This window comes from Canis lupus, chromosome 6 (genome assembly GCF_003254725.2).
Source record: "Canis lupus dingo isolate Sandy chromosome 6, ASM325472v2, whole genome shotgun sequence".
NCBI lineage: Eukaryota > Metazoa > Chordata > Mammalia > Carnivora > Canidae > Canis > Canis lupus.
In genome coordinates, this window is record NC_064248.1 from 40,910,200 (window position 1) to 40,931,436 (window position 21,237).

The 21,237-nt window shown below is 39.9% G+C and overlaps 1 protein-coding gene and 1 long non-coding RNA gene across 2 annotated transcripts; one reads left to right on the forward strand and one right to left on the reverse strand.

Moving 5' to 3' along the window:
- Positions 1–40: 40 nt before the first annotated feature.
- CD53 (CD53 molecule) lies at positions 41–19,228 on the reverse strand. Its single transcript, XM_025417280.3, has 8 exons — positions 19,069–19,228; positions 7,035–7,114; positions 5,894–6,070; positions 4,341–4,415; positions 3,707–3,802; positions 3,108–3,188; positions 1,750–1,833; positions 41–907 (listed from the first exon to the last, which is right to left on the reverse strand). Exons 2-8 carry the CDS (start codon positions 7,095–7,097, stop codon positions 836–838), a joined length of 648 nt encoding a protein of 215 aa, XP_025273065.1. The 5' UTR covers positions 7,098–7,114; positions 19,069–19,228; the 3' UTR covers positions 41–835.
- Positions 15,347–19,754, forward strand: LOC112640674 (uncharacterized). Its single transcript, XR_003124144.2, has 2 exons — positions 15,347–15,428; positions 19,642–19,754. It is a non-coding gene; the product is annotated as an uncharacterized LOC112640674 (long non-coding RNA).
- The last annotated feature ends 1,483 nt before the right edge of the window (positions 19,755–21,237 follow it).

Consider the following 21,237-nt stretch of genomic DNA (forward strand, 5'->3'; position numbering starts at 1 on the left):
AGACAATATATTTGAGATATAGAAATGAAAATGTAATGACTAAGATCATAAACTATTTTATTTATTGAAGAATTAAAATAGTACATTAACAAACCTTATTTGATAGAGAAATAATACCAGAATTCTTATAAATGTGATTATCAGCTAAACCACCAGAAATACTGGTTTTGCTGAGTTCTTCCATAGCTATAAAACTCAAAGGCTAAGAAATTGGCTGAAGGCAGGATATGAATCACTGGACAGTTTCTTCTGGAAAGACAGAATGAATCAATAAGGCCCTTTAATAAGGAAGTTGCAAGAAACTTTACCGTTTGGAGAAAGAGTACTCTGTCATTCCTGTACCTAAGGCCTAGGCCCAGCCAAAAGGAAGCAGAGGGTTGTGACTGTGATCCAATGAGTCTGGCTCCAGAGCTCCCTTCAGCTTGTCTTTTGCTTGGTGGTGGAGAGTGTACTGGGCATGATTTAAACTAGAGCCTTATTTGACAACAAGAAGATGCAAAAATTAAAGTCCCAGACCCATCCTTTGATCTTGACTCATTAGTGCCACAGGTTCTCTTGGCCTCTCATGTCCAAAACTGCTCAGGTATTAGTGTCACCACCTTGAGGGACACAGTTGCCCCCAAGAGTGGGTAGATGGTTGTTCTGGTGCCTGAGATGAGAAATGCCTGGCCAACACCCTCTTCTCTGGTTCTATGAGACAGGGACCAAAACAGGGAAAAGATGAGAGGGGGACAAAGACACTAGGCCAGGAGGTGATCATTTAGGGCTTTGTGCTATAAGTGATTTTGCATTTCCCGAGATGAAATAAGCCTCTCCAGCACAAGGCAGTAGGATGTCACAGCCCTAAGGTCTGGCTGGTTTTATCTATCTGGCAGTTCAAGGTCAGCGCAAAGGACATCCCCAACACCTGAGAAAAGAGATGGGAAAATGTGAGGTCTTCATAGGAGGAGGCATCTTTTCCACAACCGCTGAGATTAGCCCCAGACAAAAAGAAAGTGTCTATCACACTAGAACCACCCTTCCTGCCATTACTTCCAATTCCTTCTCTGTTCTCTCCTTTAGCTTTAGAATGGTAGTGGGGGTGATGGTGTCAGGAGGGTAGAGGATAGAGTGTTGGGACATCTATGTATCATTAAGAAGTCACTTGTATAGTCAAGTTCTGCACAAGTCAACACTCTGTGCAATGAATCATCTCTACCCATGCCTTGAGAATGACTGGTTTCTAAGCAGAGATAAATTATTTCCTTCTGAGCTTCTTGATTAAATCTTAGCTATTCTGTGATATACCCAAAACACTTGGGTGTAAAAATAGTAGAGATGTCACCTAAGAAAAAAGAACACAAAGCTATCCCAAATTCACCCCTGACTAACCATACTAAGCAAAGAAACAAGGAGGAAATTGATTATAATTTTTATCAACAGCTCCTGCTTGGCGTACAAGGCCAATTATTCACATAGAGTGTTTATCCTCACAAGCTTTTCTTTACCAGCTGAGTGAATGACCAAAGTAGGGGTCTGCTTGATGACTACTAATCTGACTATGAAGCACTCATATATCTTAGGGATAAGTTGACCGTGTAGATCTTGCAGCATATTTTCTGTATGCCTTAAATTGGTAATGTCATCATTTGCTACATGACTAGGGAAGCTCATATTATTGAGCATGTACTATGTAACTGGTACTGTTCTAAAACTTTATGTGACTTAACTAATTTAATCTTCACAAAAGTCCCATGATTAAGTTCTTACCTGGATCACACATACACAGATAGTGATGATCCCAATATGAAGGAAATTGGAGTGAAACCACAGTTTTACTTTTGCATAGCAACCCTAAAAAAAATTACAAGTACAAATGATACCACTGTATTATTCAACTTTATCAGGAAGATAATTTCAGAAGATAGTTTATATTTTGCCTTATGCCAAGAGTCTTAGGCCATTTTTATTTTCTTCCTATGGATGAAGAAATAGGCTTAAAGTAGAGAATATTAAACCAGAGACTTTTCTGGTGTTGTTATTATCACAGTGGCACCTAATGCAAAAAAGTCCGATATTTCTACAAACTGAGTTAAACTAGCTCCTCAGAGGCCTTTCAGCAATAGATATCCTTATCTTTGAATATCCTCTGCTGACTTGGGACAAATAAATGGGGATATGGCCTATGCAATTCTAGGATTGGCTGCATTTCAGCTTCTGCTAAAACCTAAACCTATCATGGCCCTTCCAAACTCCAGGGCAGTGCTAGTTAGTGGGTGTCTTAGTTTTTCTTCATAGAACTAAAAATTTTTGGAGATTTTCAAACAATCCCAAGGTGGATAACATGGGGTAACAGGAATTTAGGAACTTAATGTTGTTGAAATATAATCTTGGCTTCTTCTCTGGGCCTAGTCTGAAGGTCTGAATTAAGTGGGCAGATTGTTTCAACAGTTCTACCAACTGTCTCTCCCCTAACTCCAGTCTCCTTCACTTATGGTTCATTTCACCAAGGTGCTGGATGCTGCCATTTCAAGGAAGAAAAGCAGAGAAACAGAAAGAAGGGAAGCTTTTCTACCACAACTTTATAACTTTTACTTTCAATCATAAGGCCAACTTCTTTTTTTTAAAGGTTTTATTTATTTATTCATGAGAGAGAGAGAGAGAGAGAGAGGCAGAGACACAGGCAGAGGGAGAAGCAGGCTCCATGCAGGGAGCCTGAAGTGGGACTTGATCCCGGGTCTCCAGGATCAGGCCCTGGGCTGAAGGCGACACTAAACCACTGAGCCACCCAGGCTGCCCCAAGACCAACTTCTTGCTCAAGAAAAATATTGATATAATTCTCTGTCACTATCACATAAACTTTCTACTCTAATGTAATAGTTTAGGGTAACAAGATTTGTGATGCCATCTCTAGTCTAAATGAGCTTGTTCCTTTTTTAAATTTTATCTAGTGGTCTGGACAACTTTTGTCTAATTTGTCTAGTTACCTAGGTTGTCCTCCTGGCTTCTATTTTGTCCAATGTTCCTTGTTTTTGTTGGGAGGACTAAGTCCTATATGACTGGAGTTTCTAAGATAATTGAAAGTTTAACCAAAGAGATTAATAACAGAAAAGTTGACAAAAAATTACCTGAACTTGTGGATCTGAGGGGCAAGATTTTGGTGGGTGACCATTCCAATCACTTGTGCCATTTACACCGCAACATTGCAGCTAAAAGCCAAATCCCCCCAAAATTTGATGGTTAGAAAGTCAACAGAAAGAAAACTGGAACTTGGCAAAAAGGTGGTCCCTTCAGATCTGACTCTAGCAGAAAATACAGAATTGGCTTGACTACTATGGCCCCTTAGAACAAAATACTTTCAAATCTATTATACCATTTCATTCACATAAGACTCCTTGAGGTAGAAAGGGCGGCTTTAACTTATTTGCATTTTACAGCATTCAGGGGATTCAGTCTGACATGTTTGGGTCTTCCTTAGATCTAAGTAGGGCTTAGATAATGAGCCTATCTGGAAATAAGAGAAGGGTAAGAGAGTGTAGACAACTTTGTACCAATCAGATTGATCCCTGTGCTTTCCCCTTTGTGACTGCTAAACATTATTTTGGACCTAAGAGTTGTAGACCTTAGATTCTAAACATTTCAAGAAAGTAAGTTCCATTAACCCCCAGGCACTGAGGTTGGAAAATTAAGTCTGGGCTGAGCTGAGGAGGAGTCCAGCTGTACTCACAACTGACTGGATAGAATCCCACGTTGCTCTGGTGCTGTTGTCCAAGTGGTATTGCTTGATGCTGTCAGTCAGGCTCTCAGACACATAATCATTCAGCTAGGTAGGGCATATGCCAGCAGAGAAGACATTATAAAAAGCAGGTAAGTTCAAGGAATAAGCAATTTCTAATATAGATTGGTGGTTCCATTTGCTCCTCCCTTTCAAATGATCTCCTCAGAGCTAAGGACGTGCAGAGAGGGAGTTTATATTCAGGGAGTAGTGCTGAGACTGAGATGGCATTGTAGGAAGGAGTACATAGTAGTCTCTCATCCTTCCAGAACTCTGTTTTTTCACAAGAGGACAGATAATCAAAACATGGGCTCCTTAAGGCATGGAAGCAGACATTTTCTACTTCCAAACACATGGAGAAAAAGAAGTCGGAGGAAAATAAGCTTGTTTTTACCTCTCTTCCTATTTTTCCTTCAAAGCATGACTCAATTACAATTTCTTTGATGATATTTTTTTCCTCTCTCCATTTACAATTAATTTTTCTTCCATCCTTCCAGTTTGCCTGTATCTCTATTACAGGACTTATTTTGTGCCAGCTTCTCCATAGTCAGAAATACAACAATGAATTGTGTTCTTTATAGCTTACCTTCTGTTCATACACGAAGAGCAGGATAGCCAAGGTCACCTCAGCAAGGAGGATAATCAGCAGCAGGATAAAGAACTGAGGCAAAGCAGAGACATGCTCACAGCACTGATTCTAGTTCTTCCCTCATTCCCACTCCACCCTGGCAGTATCCAGGTGTGTCTCTGCACATGTGCAGAGGTTCCTACTCCTGCTTGCCCAGATCTTCATAAGCCTCTTGTTTTGTGAGGAATATATGTGATGTTTTTCTACAACTGCATTCCAAATCTCTAGAGGGCAGATCAGCTGTCTTCTAACTTTGTGTTTCCCTTCCCATTGTGCCTATCCAGCTCTATGCACATAATGAGTATGCAACATTATTTGTTAAATCAGTGAAGCAATTTTGGCATCAGCTTTTTGAAACAGTTGAGCAAAAGAGCATTAAACTAAACTATGTGTCTTTAGAGTTTGGGGCCTGGTTGTTTCAGCAAGATCAAGGCTAGTTTGGGGTGGGGGACAGGTGATGGTGGAAGTTGAAAGGAGCTCTTTATAGATGGGGAGAAGAGGTATTCTAATCACAGTCCTAACTTTTATTTATCTCCACCTGTAGATGCTTACTCCCTTTATGCTAATCACATGCTACAGAAAACACATTTTCACTGATTCCCTCTCCTTCATTTTTTTTATCCCAACACTAATTTTGACTGCTTAAATCTGTTTAACACTTTCCCTATGTCTAACATCCCCCATATTTTGCCATTAATCCAGGAACTGAGAATGGGAATGTTTTTGCTCTATCTCTTGGCTCCAGTTTAAGGGTTTAAGGGTTGATCCATAAGGGAAAGAAGATTAATTAAATGACTTAAGGAAGAACCAAAGCAACTGGGAACCCTTATTTATGGATGGGTGACACTGTTATATCAAGCAGTGTTCTGGGTACACTTAGAGATACAAGGAGCTCTCCTTTCATAGAGTTTACAGGCAAAACCTAAGCCTAAATGTGTTCTTCAGGACACTTAACTGACAGGGAACAACTGAAAAGCTCTAGCATCTCTCATGTTACATAATAGCTGCCACCTAAGACCTCGCTTAAGTTGAGTCATCATTCTGTCATGTATCTTGTGCAGATTTGAGATAGATAAATATCTTCTACCATTTTAGAAGGGTCACAGTACAAAGAAGAATCTAGAGACTAGATTTTCCATCAGTTGGTGATTCTGACACAGATCCTAAAAATACATACTAATGTGAAAAGCATTTAGGCAGATGAATGACATTTGATTTCAACCAAATTTGAAGAAATGAAATGCCATAAAGGGAAATTATGACAAGGGTCATTATTAACACTGTAAAATGAATCTCAAGGAAGATAGCAATGTCCTCTTCTACCTATCCTGTGACCCAAGTCAGAAACAAAATACTATTGATCTAGATAGACTTGGCTGGCCTGAGGTGTCAAACCTATGATCCTATGATTTCCTTGTGCCCATAGGTTAGCCACCAAGAAACATCTTGCCTGGGGTTTCAGGCATCATGTCCCTCTACTTAGGGTACCACAACTGCTGCAAGAGACTCACCGACATAAGCAGGCACTTATTCTCCTTGATGGAGCCCATACAACCCAGGAATGCAACCACCATGATAATGGAGCCCACGATGACAAGCACATTGCCCAGTGTGAGGGAGAGGAGCAGCCTGAAGTTGTTGTGGATCAGGAAATAGATCCCAAAGCCCAAAATGCAGCAGCCACAGAACTGAAAGAAAGAATCCCACAATACTCTTGAATATCTGTTCACATTCTCACTTGAAAATAGAATCACAGCTTTCCTTAGCTCTATCAAGACTGTCATGATGTCCCACTCATGCTTCGTCCTACCCATATCAGATACCAGAGGAAGCTCACTGTGAGTGATATAGTATCTTCATGCTTCAGATCCCATTCTCCTTGTTCCCACAATAGCTTACAAATGGTCTTCCCTTTGGAAACCACAATCATGTACAGGGGATGATGCCCTGTTTGAGAAGTTGATCCTGCTAGGAAGAAAACTAGAGAAGCCAAACTTTTAAGGATCTTCTCATAGACACATGAGTACAAACATCCTATATTTGAAATTCAGTTGCTGAATTTGGCATAGTGAAACCTTCCCAGAAAAGGTGACTTCCCTTTCTTTTTTTTTTTTAATTTATTTTTTATTGGTGTTCAATTTACTAACATACAGAATAACCCCCATTGCCCGTCACCCATTCACTCCCACCCCCCGTCCTCCTCCCCTTCTACCACCCCTAGTTCGTTTCCCAGAGTTAGCAGTCTTTACGTTCTGTCTCCCTTTTTGATATTTCCCACACATTTCTTCTCCAATCAGCTATTCATCCAACGGATTCGGAGAAGGAGGGAAGTAAGAAAGTGTCATTTATGCACAGAATTTAGAGTCTCAGGTTTCTCACCTATAGATGTCAGCAGTGAGCCTAGTAGCCTAAAGTTCCCAGAGAGAGAAATAGCATGCCTATAAATAACTGCACTAGTACTTTTCAATTTTACAGGCTTATACTATGGTGGGATGAGAAGAGGGGAGGAAATTATTATTCTCTTGTAAGTGGGGTATGCCATTCAGACATGCATGGGTTGCTCTCCATAGCAGGCTCTTCAGCAGAGGAGAGAGAAATAGAGTGTAGCTTGGATTTGATGAGCTCAGCCATGTTCAGAAGAGGCACACTTACCCAAAAAAGCAAGTTGAAGAAAAACAGAACGTACTTCAGCAACTTCAAGCCACTCATGCCCATGCTGGGAAATCCTTGCTCTAAAAAGTAAAAGGAAGAAAAGAGTAAGTAAGTGACCTGGCTCTGCAAGGTGGCACCAGTGAAGGGAGGACAGATATATTCAGGGGTTCAAGAGCTCCAGCACCACCTCAGGTTTGAGCTGTGACTCTCTAGGAAATTTCTCCAAACTCCCTGTTCTCTCAGTTTCTGAACTAAGGTATCAGTTGGTTTATCTTGGACACTCACTTTCATTCCAATTCAGCAAGCCAAGAATGCTTATCACTGAATTAAGCACTGTAGAGGAGAATGAATCACAGTCTCTATCACATTTGGTCTCTAGGCCAATGCTCAGAGACTAATGCTTGGGCACTTATTCAAGAAGGCAGCCCAGGGGTCAGGAATTCATCAGTTGTGGAGAACTCAGTGACTTGATCAGCCAATTCCTGATCATGTACATACTACATTTGGTCTATAAATCTCTCCAGATGAAAATGGGGGAGCATACCTATGTATGATTCATTCTTTTACTGAAGAAACATTTATGATGTTTTCTGTGGAAGATATAACTGTGACTAAGCAGTAGCTATCTTCCAGAAGATATCAATCTGATAGCAGAGATAAAACTAGCTATCTAATATTCAATGGAGAAAGAAAAGAGATAGCAATGGAATTTTGATATATATATAATTATATATATTATATATAATTTTATATATATATATCATTTCATTTTCTCAGCAAGGACACTAGAAATTGAGGCTTTTCCTCAATTCTAGAGATCTGGATACAAATTTTGAATTTTCTCTCAGACACAATTAGGTTCTATAGAGTCACTCATTTTAAAATTGCACATAAGACTGCTATATAAAGCAGGGATCCCTGGGTGGCGCAGCGGTTTGGCGCCTGTCTTTGGCCCAGGGCGTGATCCTGGAGACTCGGGATCGAATCCCACATCAGGCTCCCGGTGCATGGAGCCTGCTTCTCCCTCTGCCTGTGTCTCTGCCTCTCTCTCTCTGTGACTATCATAAATAAATAAAAACTTAAAAAAAAATTTTTTTTAAATTAAAAAAAAAAGACTGCTATATAAAGCAGAACGTCAATTTATTGTTTTTTTTCCCTATTAGAACTATGCCTTTTCTAGTGTATAGATTGCTTACACAATCCATCGCCTGTACCCTCTTAACAGTATCAAGATATCCAGAAATCAGATGGTCTTGAGGGATAGGTTATGTAGGCTGTTGTAAGTGTGATGAGCTATTTGTGTTCCACAATACAATAATCTCTGTTGAATAGACCAAATACGTATATTTATCTCATACTATTTTCCTTTTCCTTTACTATGTCCTTCTCTATCCCTTTCTCCTTCTTGTTTTGACCCTCAGGATTATTCTTAATTCTTCATCAATATTTTAGCTAAGTTAAAATAAAATTCATTTGATTATAAGTGTGTGTATATACTTGGGAAGTTAAAAAACAGTATGATGGGGCACCTGGGTGACTCAGTGGTTAAGCATCTGCCTTTGGCTCTGGTCATGGTCCCAGGGTCCTGGGATTGAGTCCCTCCTCAGATCCCCACGGGAAGCCTGTGTCTCGCTCTGCCTATGTCTCTGCCTCTCTCTCTCTCTATGTGTCTCATAAATAAATAAATAAATAAATAAATAAATAAATAAATAAATAAATAAAAGTTTTGAAAAATATGATGATTTACTACATAGGCTTTGAAGTCAAACTTGAATTCAACTCTCTCATATGCCATTAAACAGCTACACTAGATTTGGAAGCTTACTTAACATTTCTAGTCACAATTTATTCCTATGTAAAATGGGAGTAATACTTATATCTCCTAGGATGGATGTGAAGATTAAATGATCTTACAATAGAGATATAGCTATCGATGGTGTACTACTCAGGAATAAAAGGAAGTGAACTGTTGCTACACAACACAGCATAGATGAATCTCAAAATAATTATGGTGGATACACAAAGCTAGACCAAAAATATTAGTACATAGTGTATGATTCCAGTTATATAAAATTTTAGAAATGAAAACTAACATATAGCAACGGAAAGCAGATCAATGATTAGAGATAGAGGTAGAGGAAAGTGGTCGTGGTGGCGGGGGGTTAGATAAAGAAAAGGAGAGTAGGGAGAGGTGGGAGAAAGGGATGATGAAAGACCATGAATAATCTTTTGGAAGTGATGAATGTGTATTATCTTGACTGTAGTGATGGTTTTATATATGTATGTGTATGTCATAAAGCCCTTCCTAATTTGCCCTGTCTATCTCTCCAAATTCATGGCAACATCCTGTGTCTTATATTTTATTTTTTTAATTTTTATTTATTTATTTAATTTATAAAAGTGCTTTATTTTAGATATTCATGACATGTAAAAATGATGTACATACCAACATACACAGTTTGATGAGTTTGGGGTAAGTGTACAGTTATGAAACCATCACCACCATCAAGACCATAGACATATCCATCATTTCCTGAAGGTTCCTCCCATCCCCATTCTTATTATTTTTATTTTTTGTGATAGTAACACTTAATATAGGATCCACCCTCTTAGGAAGTTCTGAATGTACAATATTATATTGTTAGCTATAGTCACTATGCTGTATAGTAGATTTCCAGAATTTATTTATTTTGCACAACTGAAACTTTGTATCCTTTGACCAGTATCTCCCTACTTACCTTTCTTCTAAGCCAGTAGCAACCACCATTTGACCCTATGCTTCCATGAGTTTGACTATCTTAGATTCCACATATAAGTCATACAATACAATATTTGTCTTTCTCTGCTGTGCTTATTTCACTTAGCATAATGTCCTCCAGGTTAATCCATGTTGTCACAAATGGCAAGATTTCCTTCTTTTCTTTTTCTTTTTTTTCCTTGTTTTTAAAGGTCAAATAATATTCCATTGTGCGTATGTACCACATTTCCTTCATTCATTCATGCATTGATAAACATTTAGATTGGTTTCATATCTTGGCTATTGTGAATAATGCTACAATAAACATGGAATAAAGGTATCTCTTTGAAATCCTGATTTCAATTCACTCCAGTTTATTCCAGAAGTGAGATTTCTGGATCATATGGTAGTTCTATATTGAACTTTTTGAGTGTTTTCCATAAGGGCTGTACCAACTTATATTTCTACCAACAGTGCACCAAGCTTCATTTTCTCCACATCCTTGCCAACACTTTTTTTCCCAAATATTCATTTATTTTTTTTTATGGTAGAAGAAGAACAATATTAATTTCTGTTTGTTTCAAGCTTTTATTCAAATTCTAGTTAGTTAACATATGTATAATATTGGTTTCAGGAGTAGAGCTCAGTGATTCATCACTTATATAGAACACCCAGGGCTCATCACAGGTGCCTCCTTGATAGCCATCACCCATCTATCCCATGCCTCACACACCTCCCCTCCATCAACCTTCAGTTTGTTCTCTGTCATTAAGAATCTCTTATCGTTTGCCTCCCTTTTTTTTCCTTCTTTCCTCTGTTTATCTTTTTTTGTTTCTTAAATTCCATGTGAGTGAAATCATATATTCTAGCTCCATCCAAGTCATTGCAAATGGCAAGATCTCATTCTTTTTGATGCCTGAGTAATATTCTGTTGATATATATACCACATCTTCTTTATCCATTTGTCAGTTGATGGACAGTTGGGTTCTTTCTATAAGTTGGCTATTGTTGATAATGCTGCTATTTTAAAATCTAGGAAGCAACACTGACCACTTGTCTCAGTGCCTCCTTTTTTTTACCTGTGGTTATAGGATTCTTTGTTGGAATTTACCATTTTTCTACCCTTCTGACACCTTAATTTGGTTAGCCACTATTTATCCTGACACTCAGCTCCAGTGTCACTCTTCCAGTAAGCCCTCATTGATTGAGTCTATTTCTCCACACCCAACCCCACTCCCTACAAGGAGTACCCGTAATACCTGCACATCTCTGTTATTGCACTAGCCTCTTTATTTTGTAATTATCTCTTTTGTCTCTAGAATGTGAACTCCTTGAGGGTAGGAATTAGTTTATTCATCTTTGAATCCTCGAGATCCAACACAGTCCCTTGATTACACTAAAAAAGTAAGATTATTCAATAAGCTTTTGTCAATTAATTCTACATAATCTGGTATAGTGGAATGAACATTACACTGTGTTGGGCTTGAGTTTATCCTGCCAATAAACTAATCTTTTGGATGTGGACAGATAACTTACACAGAAGACTGGACCAGATGCCTTCTAGGGTCACCTCAGCCCCCAAATCCTAGGATCCTATGATCACTGCTTTAGGCTCCTGTAATCAAATGGTCCACAGAACACCAACTAATGAAGTGCCCACAGACATGTGGATATCCTTATTGAGTTTTTTCCTTTCACAGATGGGAAGAAGAGCCTCTTCTTTCTCCTTCATTGACTTTTCATTTGCTCAGACTCCCCCAAATCCCCAGGTTTTTGAAGGAGAAAATCTGCCCATTTGGTAAAGATTGTCACTACACGTGTATGTTTTTTATTGCCATGTGTATGTCCCAGTTTTCCTATTAACCAGACTGAATGGCACTGTTTCCTCTTCCTTTCTTCGTTTTAACTTCATCAGTTATTGGGCTCCTGCCCCTTTAAACCCCCCTGGTCTGGAAGAAATGACACCTCTTTGCAGTCAAAATCTGCTGCATGGTTCATGGCTCTGTGAAGAAAGTCCCTGACGTCAGCTTCCAGGAAACCTCTGTGACCAAACTCCAGTTAGCTGTGGCCACCTCCCACAGCTCCTCGTGCAGGCCAGGGATAAAGTTCACTTTTCAGTTCCTTCCGAGCAAAGATCTTGGGCTAATAAATTGTCTTGTGGATTTCTAGTTCAATCTTTCCTTTTTATTTGACCTGTTCTTTCAGAGCCATCAAATCTAGTCTTGAATGCAATCGAGTTTAGAAGTAGCTAAAGTTGGGATAGAAGCTTCAAGAAGCTACCAATTCAATCCAGCCTTATGTGATCCCAATCTTGGTGCCACAGCAAGACAGCTTTGGTGTTACATATACTATTATATTTATGAGATATTAATCTGTGTTCCCCAAACAAAAACAAGCAACGAAACAGAACCATAGGGAATGAAAGGAATCCATGATCAAATAATTTTGGAAGTAAATAGGATTAAATAAAAATAAAAGAAAAAGCAATAAACAGTTCTTTTGATGAATGACTTCTGAGAAGCTCATTATATACTAATGTACATTGTCACTATAAACCTGTTTTTATATTGAAGGCTAAACAGCTCAGAGAACACATTGTTCTACAAAACCCAATTTGATAAACACTAGTAATGGAATCAGACAGATCTAGTTTTGAATTCAAACCATGCCACATGCCAGAAATGTGGCCTTGGGCAATTTGTGTAACCTCTCTTTCACAATTTCCCTCATCTTTAAAATGATGATATTTACATGCAGTTCACATGTTGTTCAGGGCGTTAAGCGAGATGACATTTCCTGGGTCGCTCAGGATGAGTGCCTGGCTCAATGAACACTGACTAAAAGATCATGTTTGGTGGGGGATCCCTGGGTGGCTCGGCGGTTTAGCGCCTGCCTTTGGCCCAGGGCGCGATCCTGGAGTCCCGGGATCAAGTCCGGCATCGGGCTCCCGGCATGGAGCCTGCTTGTCCCTCCTCCGGTGTTTCTGACCCTCTCTCTCTCTCTCTATGTCTATCATAAATAAATAAATCTTTAAAAAAAAAAAAAAGATCATGTTAGAGCTTTACTACCAGTCCATTCATACGGGCAACCCTGGGCTTTCTGCTAGATTTTCAGGAATAAAATACATCAGGGGCCAGAAGGCCTATTAATAATTTTTTGCTTGTTTCATTTTTTGGTAAATACTTAAAAAAAGTTTTATGCAAAAAAAAAAAAAAAAGTTTTATGCACTGTTTATAAAAAATTCAAACAATAAAGAAAATACAAAGTCAAAAGCATAAAATCTTCTGAAATCCACTTCCCAGAAATAATCACCATTGACATTTTTGGTGAACACCTTTCTAGACATTTCTATATATATGGATCTATTTGCCAACTTACACAGATGAACGAAGTATTCAGTAAGGTGACTATGGGCTTCCTATCCACTTCTACAGAGCCTGTGAAGGTGTTTGGTTCGTCAGTGAAGAACAGTGGGACCTTGATTTACAAAAGATTTCTTTTTTTAAGATTTTATTTATTTATTCATGAGAGACACAGAGAGGGGCAGAGACACAGACAGAGGGAGAAGCAGGTTCCTTGAAGGGAGCCCAAAGCAGGACTCCATCCCAGGACCTCAGGATCATATCCTGAGCCAAAGGCAGGCATTCAACCACTGAGTCATGCAAGCGTCCCACAAAAGATTTTTCTAAAATAGGAAAGAAAATCTGTTCTCTACAAGGGTCCCCTATATAAGGGCAAAATAAATTTAAACAGATGATAGAGTTCATTGAACCCTGCAAAATACTGAATTCTTCATGAATGTGTCTTATTTATAATCCTCTCATCAACTCTGTAGCTTAGATGTCAACAGCCTCGGTTTGCAAACAGGAAATCCAAGGCTCAAACAGCCTGTGTAACTGGCACTGTTCACCCAGCTAATGAACAGCAAAGCACACGGCACAAGGCAAAGTCTCTCAGCTTCCCAGCCGACCATTCTTCCGCTTCCCTGGGCTCCATTTTGTGCCTCCCGCTTCCCAACCCAACGCACCCCCTGCAGTGTGAGCCGTAGGAGGATTCCATCCAGTTTTCAGTGTGAATCCCTGTGAACGGTAGCTGAGGAGAAATGGGGGTTATGCAAATACGTCTCTCTCAGAGGGAGTAATAATCACCAGGGAAAGGTGGCACAAAAATAAAACAAAACCAAACTGTCAACATTTATGCATTAATTTTGTCTCTCTCTCTCTCCATCACTTTGTCAAAGTAACGTGTTTGTCATCTTAGTCCTCCCTGAAATTGTGGTCTGGTGAAAACTTTTTCCTTTTCAAAGCTGCCATCAGGGAGAGAAATTGGTGATTTGTAGAAGAGAGAAAGGAAGAAGTGAAGAGGAGAGGAAAAAATGAAGAAAGACGAATCCAGATAATCTTGGAGGCTCATTTTCTAGAGGTTCTCTTTCCTTACTCCCAAAATATGTAGAATTTGGGGTATATGGGTGTCTCAGCTGGTTAAGTATCTATCTTCGATTCAGGTCATGATCTCAGGGTCCTGGGATCGAGCCCTGCATCCAGCTCCCTGCTCAGTGGTGAGTCTGCCCTTTGCTGCCCTGGCTCGTGCTCTCTCTCTCTCTCTTAAATAAATAAATGAAAGCTTTAAGAAAATCTTTAAAAAAAAATACATAGAATTTTGCTGTGGATGGTCCCTGTCCTGGAGACCCATCTATGGTGCATTCAAGCAAGCTATATCTAGCATGAGCAAGGCTCTGTGTGGGCTAATCAAAGCCATTTCTGTGGCATTCCCATCAAAAGTCTGAATAATCTGAATCTAGTCATGAAGAAATATGAGACAAAACAAATTGAGAGACATTCTAGAAAATAGCTTGTCTGTATGCTTCAAGGATATCAATATCATGAAACACAAGAAAAGATTCAGGAACTGCTCCAGGTAGAAGGTGACTAAAGAAATAAGACAGTTAAAAGCAAGGTGTGGTCAGAGATTTCCAGTCACTATGAGGATATTAATCAGCAACCGATGGGATCTGAATAAAATCTATAGATTGATAACAGTATTGTAATTGAGTCAATTTCCTGATGTTGATTATTATACAGTGGTATGTAAGAGAACGTTTGTGTTCTTAGAAAATACGTAGTAGGGGCACCTAGGTGGCTCAGTGGTTGAGCGTCTGCCTTCGGCTCAGGTCGCAATCCCAGGGTCCTGGGATCAAGTCCCGCATCAGGGTCCCCGCAGGGAGCCTGCTTCTCCCTCTGCCTATGTCTCTGCCTCTCTCTCTCTGTGTCTCTCATGGATAAATAAATAAAATCTTTAAAAAGAAAAGAAAATACGTAGTAAACCACTCTGTGGAAAAGGATATCATACCAGCAATTACTCCCAAATGAGAAAGCCAAGGAAGGATAAAGAAAATGTGACAAAAATGGTCATATTTGGGACATCTAGGTGAAGAGGGTTCAGAAATTCTTGGTACTAGTTTTGCAAGTTTTCTGTAAGTCTGAATTTAAAGAGAGACAGAGAGAGAACATTGAATATGAGTAAATGATCTTAGGAATTCTGATCTTTAAGTCATTACATCATAATTCCCTGATGGCATAAATTCTGAGATTCCACAAGAGCTGTTTTTAGAAGAGCCATGGGATAATTCCTTAAGGCCTCTAGTTGTTCCTAATAGAGTGAGTATTAACCCATGAGTTCAAATTTAAAAGATGTAAGGTATCAAAATATCCTATGCCTCAATCTAGTTCTCCTGAAATATAAAATGTCAAATGAAAGTGTGACAAATTAAATATATTTCAAATATTTCATTTGCTATCATATTGACTTCTGATCAATTAGATTTATGACTAAGTTGCATTTTTAAATGTTTGCATATGTTAAAATGCACTGAAAATTTATGGACAAAGAACAGTCTGATGATGCTCTTTTAATAGGAAGTTTATACGAAAAGAGAGTATAGTATAATGGAGAGAAAAGAGCATTCCATAGGGAATCAGGAATTACTATTTAACTAGTTTTATGACTTTGGACAAGTTTCACCTTACCTGGAAATAAGCAGTTTGGAATATTCTATGAAGAGCTGATATTTTCTGGGCTCTCACTACAAGTTGAACATTTTATTTGAACCTAAATAATCCCAAATTCTATTTAAGTAACAACATTCTAACACTTGGAAAATAGTGCTCTTATTTTAAATGATTGTAGAAATGTGTCCTTGTGGCACTTTTTCCTTTACAACAGTTCATGGCTGAAGCTATGATGTATTGAGGTTCCTGCTTGGGCAGGAAGAGTCTTGTGTGCTGGTGATGTGGGGAATGAATAGAGGACTTGCCTCTGTATCCCAACACAGAGATCCATGGTCTCTACTCTGAGTGCTCACCCAATGCCTTTGGAAATGGCTTCCTTCTTCCCAAAGCCTATGTCCAGACAGCCTTCCCACACTCACACTCTAGCTGCAATCCTTGCCTCCTCTAGTCCAACAGCCACCCTGGGAGGCCTGCTCTGTGTAGTGGTCTTGTTTCTCTGTTAATTTGCTTCAGTGCTCTGTACCTGCAGTAGCAGCTCAGTCCCAGAGCTTCCTGAAGGAAGATACCCAGTCTGTGGGCCCAGGGTGATCTGCACACACTGGATGCTCATTCAGTACAGGAGGTACTGGGGGAGGACTAATGTAGGAACACAAACCAAACCACTGTAACTAAATCAATACAGCGTTTCCTGGAACAGAAGCTGAGAGACAGTGATCATAACCTCACAGAGAGCTCCAATCTTTACCCTAATCTGGGGGAAATTGAGATTAAGGAGTAAGAAATCGGCCCCTTCACTCTCATTTCAAGCCACACCCCATCAGTTCTGATGTCTCAGGCATAGCCACAGCCAGGGCTAGATCTTGGACCCGCCAGGTTGTTTGATCTTTCCTCTCACTTTCAGGTGCTGGTTCTAGAACCAAGAAGGAGATAGAGATTTCTGCCTCCTGTGCTCCTGCAGCCAAAGCCTGTACTATGGTCTTGCTTGCTTATTCTCATTTCAAAGGAGTCTAGGGGGCAACTCACACTCTTTGAATGTGTATGTACAGTGCCCCATCTGGAATGCTGTTACTTCCAGTCTCTATAGCAAACTTGTACTTTGTAAATGAATGAAAGCAGTCACTTCCTCTCCAAGGCACACTCCTACACATCTCCGACATTTTGTGCACATCCTACCTCCATTATAGAAAAGATCACATTGTGCTGTATTTGTGTGTTGTGTCTGTACTCCACACCAGAATCTACAAATGCTTTGAGATTGATAAGCCCATCAGTTATCCCTGTTTCTCTGGGACACAGCACAATGCCTACCTGTTCAAATGCTGTGGGTTGGGACTGAGGAAGGGCTTCAGATTTGGAGTCTGAAGCCCTCTGGGTGGTCACAAGTCAACCTGAGGACACCAGAAACCAAAGACCATTGGAGTTTCACTTTGCTGGTTTATGCTGGAAAATTATCAAAGGTGAAGTGGCTTATGCAGCACTAGCTGTGACAGAATGGGCTTTGAATCATTCCCTGTGGGTATAAAGGTGTCCAATCCTTTCATTTATAAGCTAAGTACTCTTTCTGTGGCCCACACAGAAAACACAGGAAATCAATCTTCAGTTCAGTCTCTGTTCCAAACCAACCACAATTTCAAAACAGTGCAGATTCCGGTGGAGATGAGAAAGCAAAACTTTTGTTCAGCCAGCAGCTAAGAATGCTTTTGCTCAATCCTCTTCCAAAACTCCAACACCTCTTATCTTTCACAGGAGTTCCTTAAGGGCAGGACTATTTTCAGGACAAATCTCTACCTTGCTCTTTTGTCTCTCCACCAGAATCTTCCAAAGCACAGTGCCTGGCCCCAGGAGGCACTTAACATAGGATTAGTAAATGAATTCATTAAAAAGTCTGGTCTTTGGGTGCCTGTCTGGTTCAGCTGGTTGAGCATAGGACTCTTGATCCGGAGGTTGTAAATTTGAACCCCCATTGGGTGTAGAGATTACTTAAAAATATAATCTTAAGGGGCACCTGGGTGGCTCAGTTGGTTAAGCATCTGACTCTTGGTTTCAGCTCAGGTCATGATCTTGGGGTTTTGAGATAGAGCCCCACATCCGGCTCTGTGCTCAACCCCTGCTTAAAATTCTCTCTATCTGCTCCTTCCCCCTCCCCGTGCTCCTTCTTGCTCTCTCAAATAAATTTTAAAAAATCTTTTCAAAGATCTTTTAAAAATAAAATAAAAAATCTGGTCTTTATTTTTAAATTTATGGCTCAATGGCCCCTGAGATACTTTGGGAATCTAGAACCCCCAGTGGCATTGCCATCCTCCATTGTTAGGTGTGTAAGTATTTTTCTGGAAGATTTTCCTCTCCCCCAGGGCATAATCAGTTGAGATGCTTGCAAGTCTTGGAAGGAGAAAGCTCTGATTTAGTGTTTCCCATGGTCTCCTGACCTCCAGTAATGACTATGGTGGTCACAGAAAGTCAAGACCAAAAGCTTGACTATGACCTTCTGAGTCCATAAGACCCCAGTCACTAGTTACAGGGCATGAATTAGAACTCATTACAATATCAAATTTTGTTGGTTGGTGCATGTCATAATACATTTATCAATATTTATGTTTTGTATACCAAGAACAAGCTTATTCAGCAGAACCATTAGGACCACAACGTTCTTTCTGTCTGAAAACAATCTACGCATCTCTTTAGGGGTGTTCAGCTTTTACTTCTTGATATACAGGCAGTGGGCATGCCCTATGTTCCTGACTCTGAACTCGGTGTTGTCATTTGCAGCTGTCCTATTTTAGTGGCTCTGAGGAATCACAGTGAGGAATTCAACATGAAAACTTGTTGAATTAAGAACTGCCATCTCCCAGCTGCCTTTCTAAATGGCTCTGGCTGTTGGTTCTCTCCTCACTTTAAAATCACAAAATCAGGCTTCTAAGAGACCTGAGCATGTATGAAATCTCCCCAATATCATATCACACAGAAGGCTCCAGGCATCAAAAATGACAACTCACAGAAATTCAAGTTCTGAGGCAATTAAGCAATTAGGTTCTAAAGCACGAATGCCTTGGCCCAGCGAGGTATCAGACAATAGGAACCTGGTTAATGAAAGTCTTTATGGCTTGCTTGTCTTTTGAAGGGTTCTAGGATCTTATCTTTTTATTTTCCTGCATTAAATATTTGAAAAATAGAAGTTGCAGGAGATTTTAGGCCTACTAAGAGGTATGCAGACAATCCTAAAATACTCTATCTTACATAATATGGTTCAGGTCTTTGCTCTCAAGCCAGATTAAAATGTCACCAATCTTACCTTTTGCAGGCACTTTTCTTCAGTTCCTTAGGCAGGCTTGGTGATTATTCTTGAGGAGGTCACAATAAGGCTGGTAACACGGATGTCAGGGGCTATTTGTGTAAAAGGAGAAGTGAAGGGAAAATAAATGTGCTCACACTGACAACAGGAAGCCCAGTTGAAGAGAGGGAGGAAGTGAGGCTTGGCCTGCCCTCTTTAGCCTTAGAGGTGCAATCCTTCCCCTGTGGCTTTTTAAACATCTACTCCCACGACCCACCCAAATACATAAACTTGCTTCTATGAAACATAGGAAAAGTCAAAGACCAAAGTGGTTCAGGTACTAATCAGTGAGCACTGGTAGGTTCTGGGGTGATTTTAGCCTTGATTTCTGTCTAGAAAAAGGCAGTGCTTCTCAATCAAAGTTGTGCCTCAGAATTACCCGTGAGTCTTTTCAAGAATAAGTATGCCTGGCCCCCCATTTGGTAGCTGGAAACTGGAGTAGAACCCCAAAATAATTATTTTTAAAGGTTTTCTAGGACTAAGACAGGAATGTCTTTTAAGCCTCATTTGACCTTCTCCCCACCCTCCCTCCAGCTGCCTTCCAGAAGATCTCTAGTTTCCTGTTGGATTGGGATACCATTTTCAGACTTCTGTCTCCAAAGCTGGATTTTACTTATGTAAGGATATTGTCAAGGATAAACCCCAAGGTACAATCCAAGGGACACTGGTAAAAATGATTTGTTTAGTAAAGAGAGCCCCAAAGTTCTGAGTTTCAATCCCAGCTTCATCTCTGTTAGCTGTGTGATACTGAGCAAATCTCAACCTCTCAGCTTCAGTTTATTAATAGTAACATCTAATAATAATCCTGCTAGTTACTGTTATATCCCCATTAATAGATGAGAAAACAGAGCTCAAATAGGTTAGATATTTAGCCCAAGATTATACAGCTAAGAGATAGCAGTTGGGGGTGCCTGGGTGGCTCCATCAGTTGAGCAACCCACTCTTGATTTTGACTCAGTTCATGATCTTAGCATCATGGGATGGAGTGCATGTCAGCTCCATGCTCAGTGCAGAGTCTGCTTATCCCTCTCCCTCTGCTCCTCCCCCACTTGTGAGTTCTCTCTCTCTCTAAATAAATAAATAAAATATTTTTAAAAGTTTAAATAAATAAACAAATAAATGAAAAAAAAAAACAGCAGTTTTTCAAATTCAAATTCAAAGTCACAGAGACTCAAATTCAAAGTCACAGAGAATGGGGCAGCCCAGTTGGCTCAGCGGTTTAGTGCCGCCTTCAGCCCAGGGCGTGATCCTGGAGACCAAGGATCGAGTCCCACGTCGGGTTTCCTGTATGGAGACTGCTTCTCCCTCTGCCTGTGTCTCTGCCTCTCTCTTTCTGTTTCTCTCATGAATAAATAAATAAAATCTTAAAAAAAAAGTCATAGAAATTGCTATTTAAAAAAAAAACTATGACCAGTAGATTTTGAAAATTATATATCCAGTTTTCTCTCTGCTGTGCCTACTGGGATTTTCTTAGATTGAAATGGTAAAGGGCTAAGTGATAACCCCAACAAATCCCTAGCCAGCTGTGAGCTGTGGAACCTACCACTGAGTCACAATTTTTTTATCTGATAAATGAAGAACTAGACATTCTCCCCAATCCTCAACTTAGAAACATGCCTCTGGCGGAGGGGGGTGCTTGGGTGGCTCAGTCAGTTAAGTGGCTGCCTTTGACTCGGGGCACAATCCCAGGGTCCTGAGATGGAGCCCCACGTCAGGCTCCCGGCTCAGTGAGGGGTCTGCTTCTCCCTCTCCCTCTTCCCCTCCTCACCTCTCATGTGCTCTCTCTCTGCTCTTTCTCAAACAAATAAAATCTTTAAAAAAAAGAAAAAGAAAGAAAGAAAGAAAGAAAGAAAGAAAGAAAGAAAAAGAAAGAAAGAAAGAAAGAAAGAAAGAAAGAAAGAAAGAAAGAAAGAAAGAAAGAAAGAAGACAACGGTGAAAAGAAACATGTATCTGGAAAAGCTAGCTTTCTCTGTCTTCCTTCAACCTGACACACTCAGATTCTGGAATCACCTGTGACCAGGGCTGGCTTATGGAAAATGCTAAATTAAAGAGGAAATGGATCTTTACTGCAGAACTTGTCAGTCATTAATATTCTCTAAGTGCACAGATTTTTCCAAATTTATTTGATC

Excerpts from the sequence above, each read along its gene's own strand:
- CD53 (XM_025417280.3), bottom strand. The coding sequence starts at position 7,097 with ATGGGCATGAGTGGCTTGAAGTTGCTGAAGTACGTTCTGTTTTTCTTC. Across the intron at positions 1,834-3,107 it reads CCTCAGATCCACAAGTTCAG|GGTTGCTATGCAAAAGTAAA; the intron begins GTAATTTTTTGT and ends AATTTTTTTTAG. Across the intron at positions 908-1,749 it reads TCTGTGTATGTGTGATCCAG|GTGTTGGGGATGTCCTTTGC; the intron begins GTAAGAACTTAA and ends CTCTTTTCTCAG.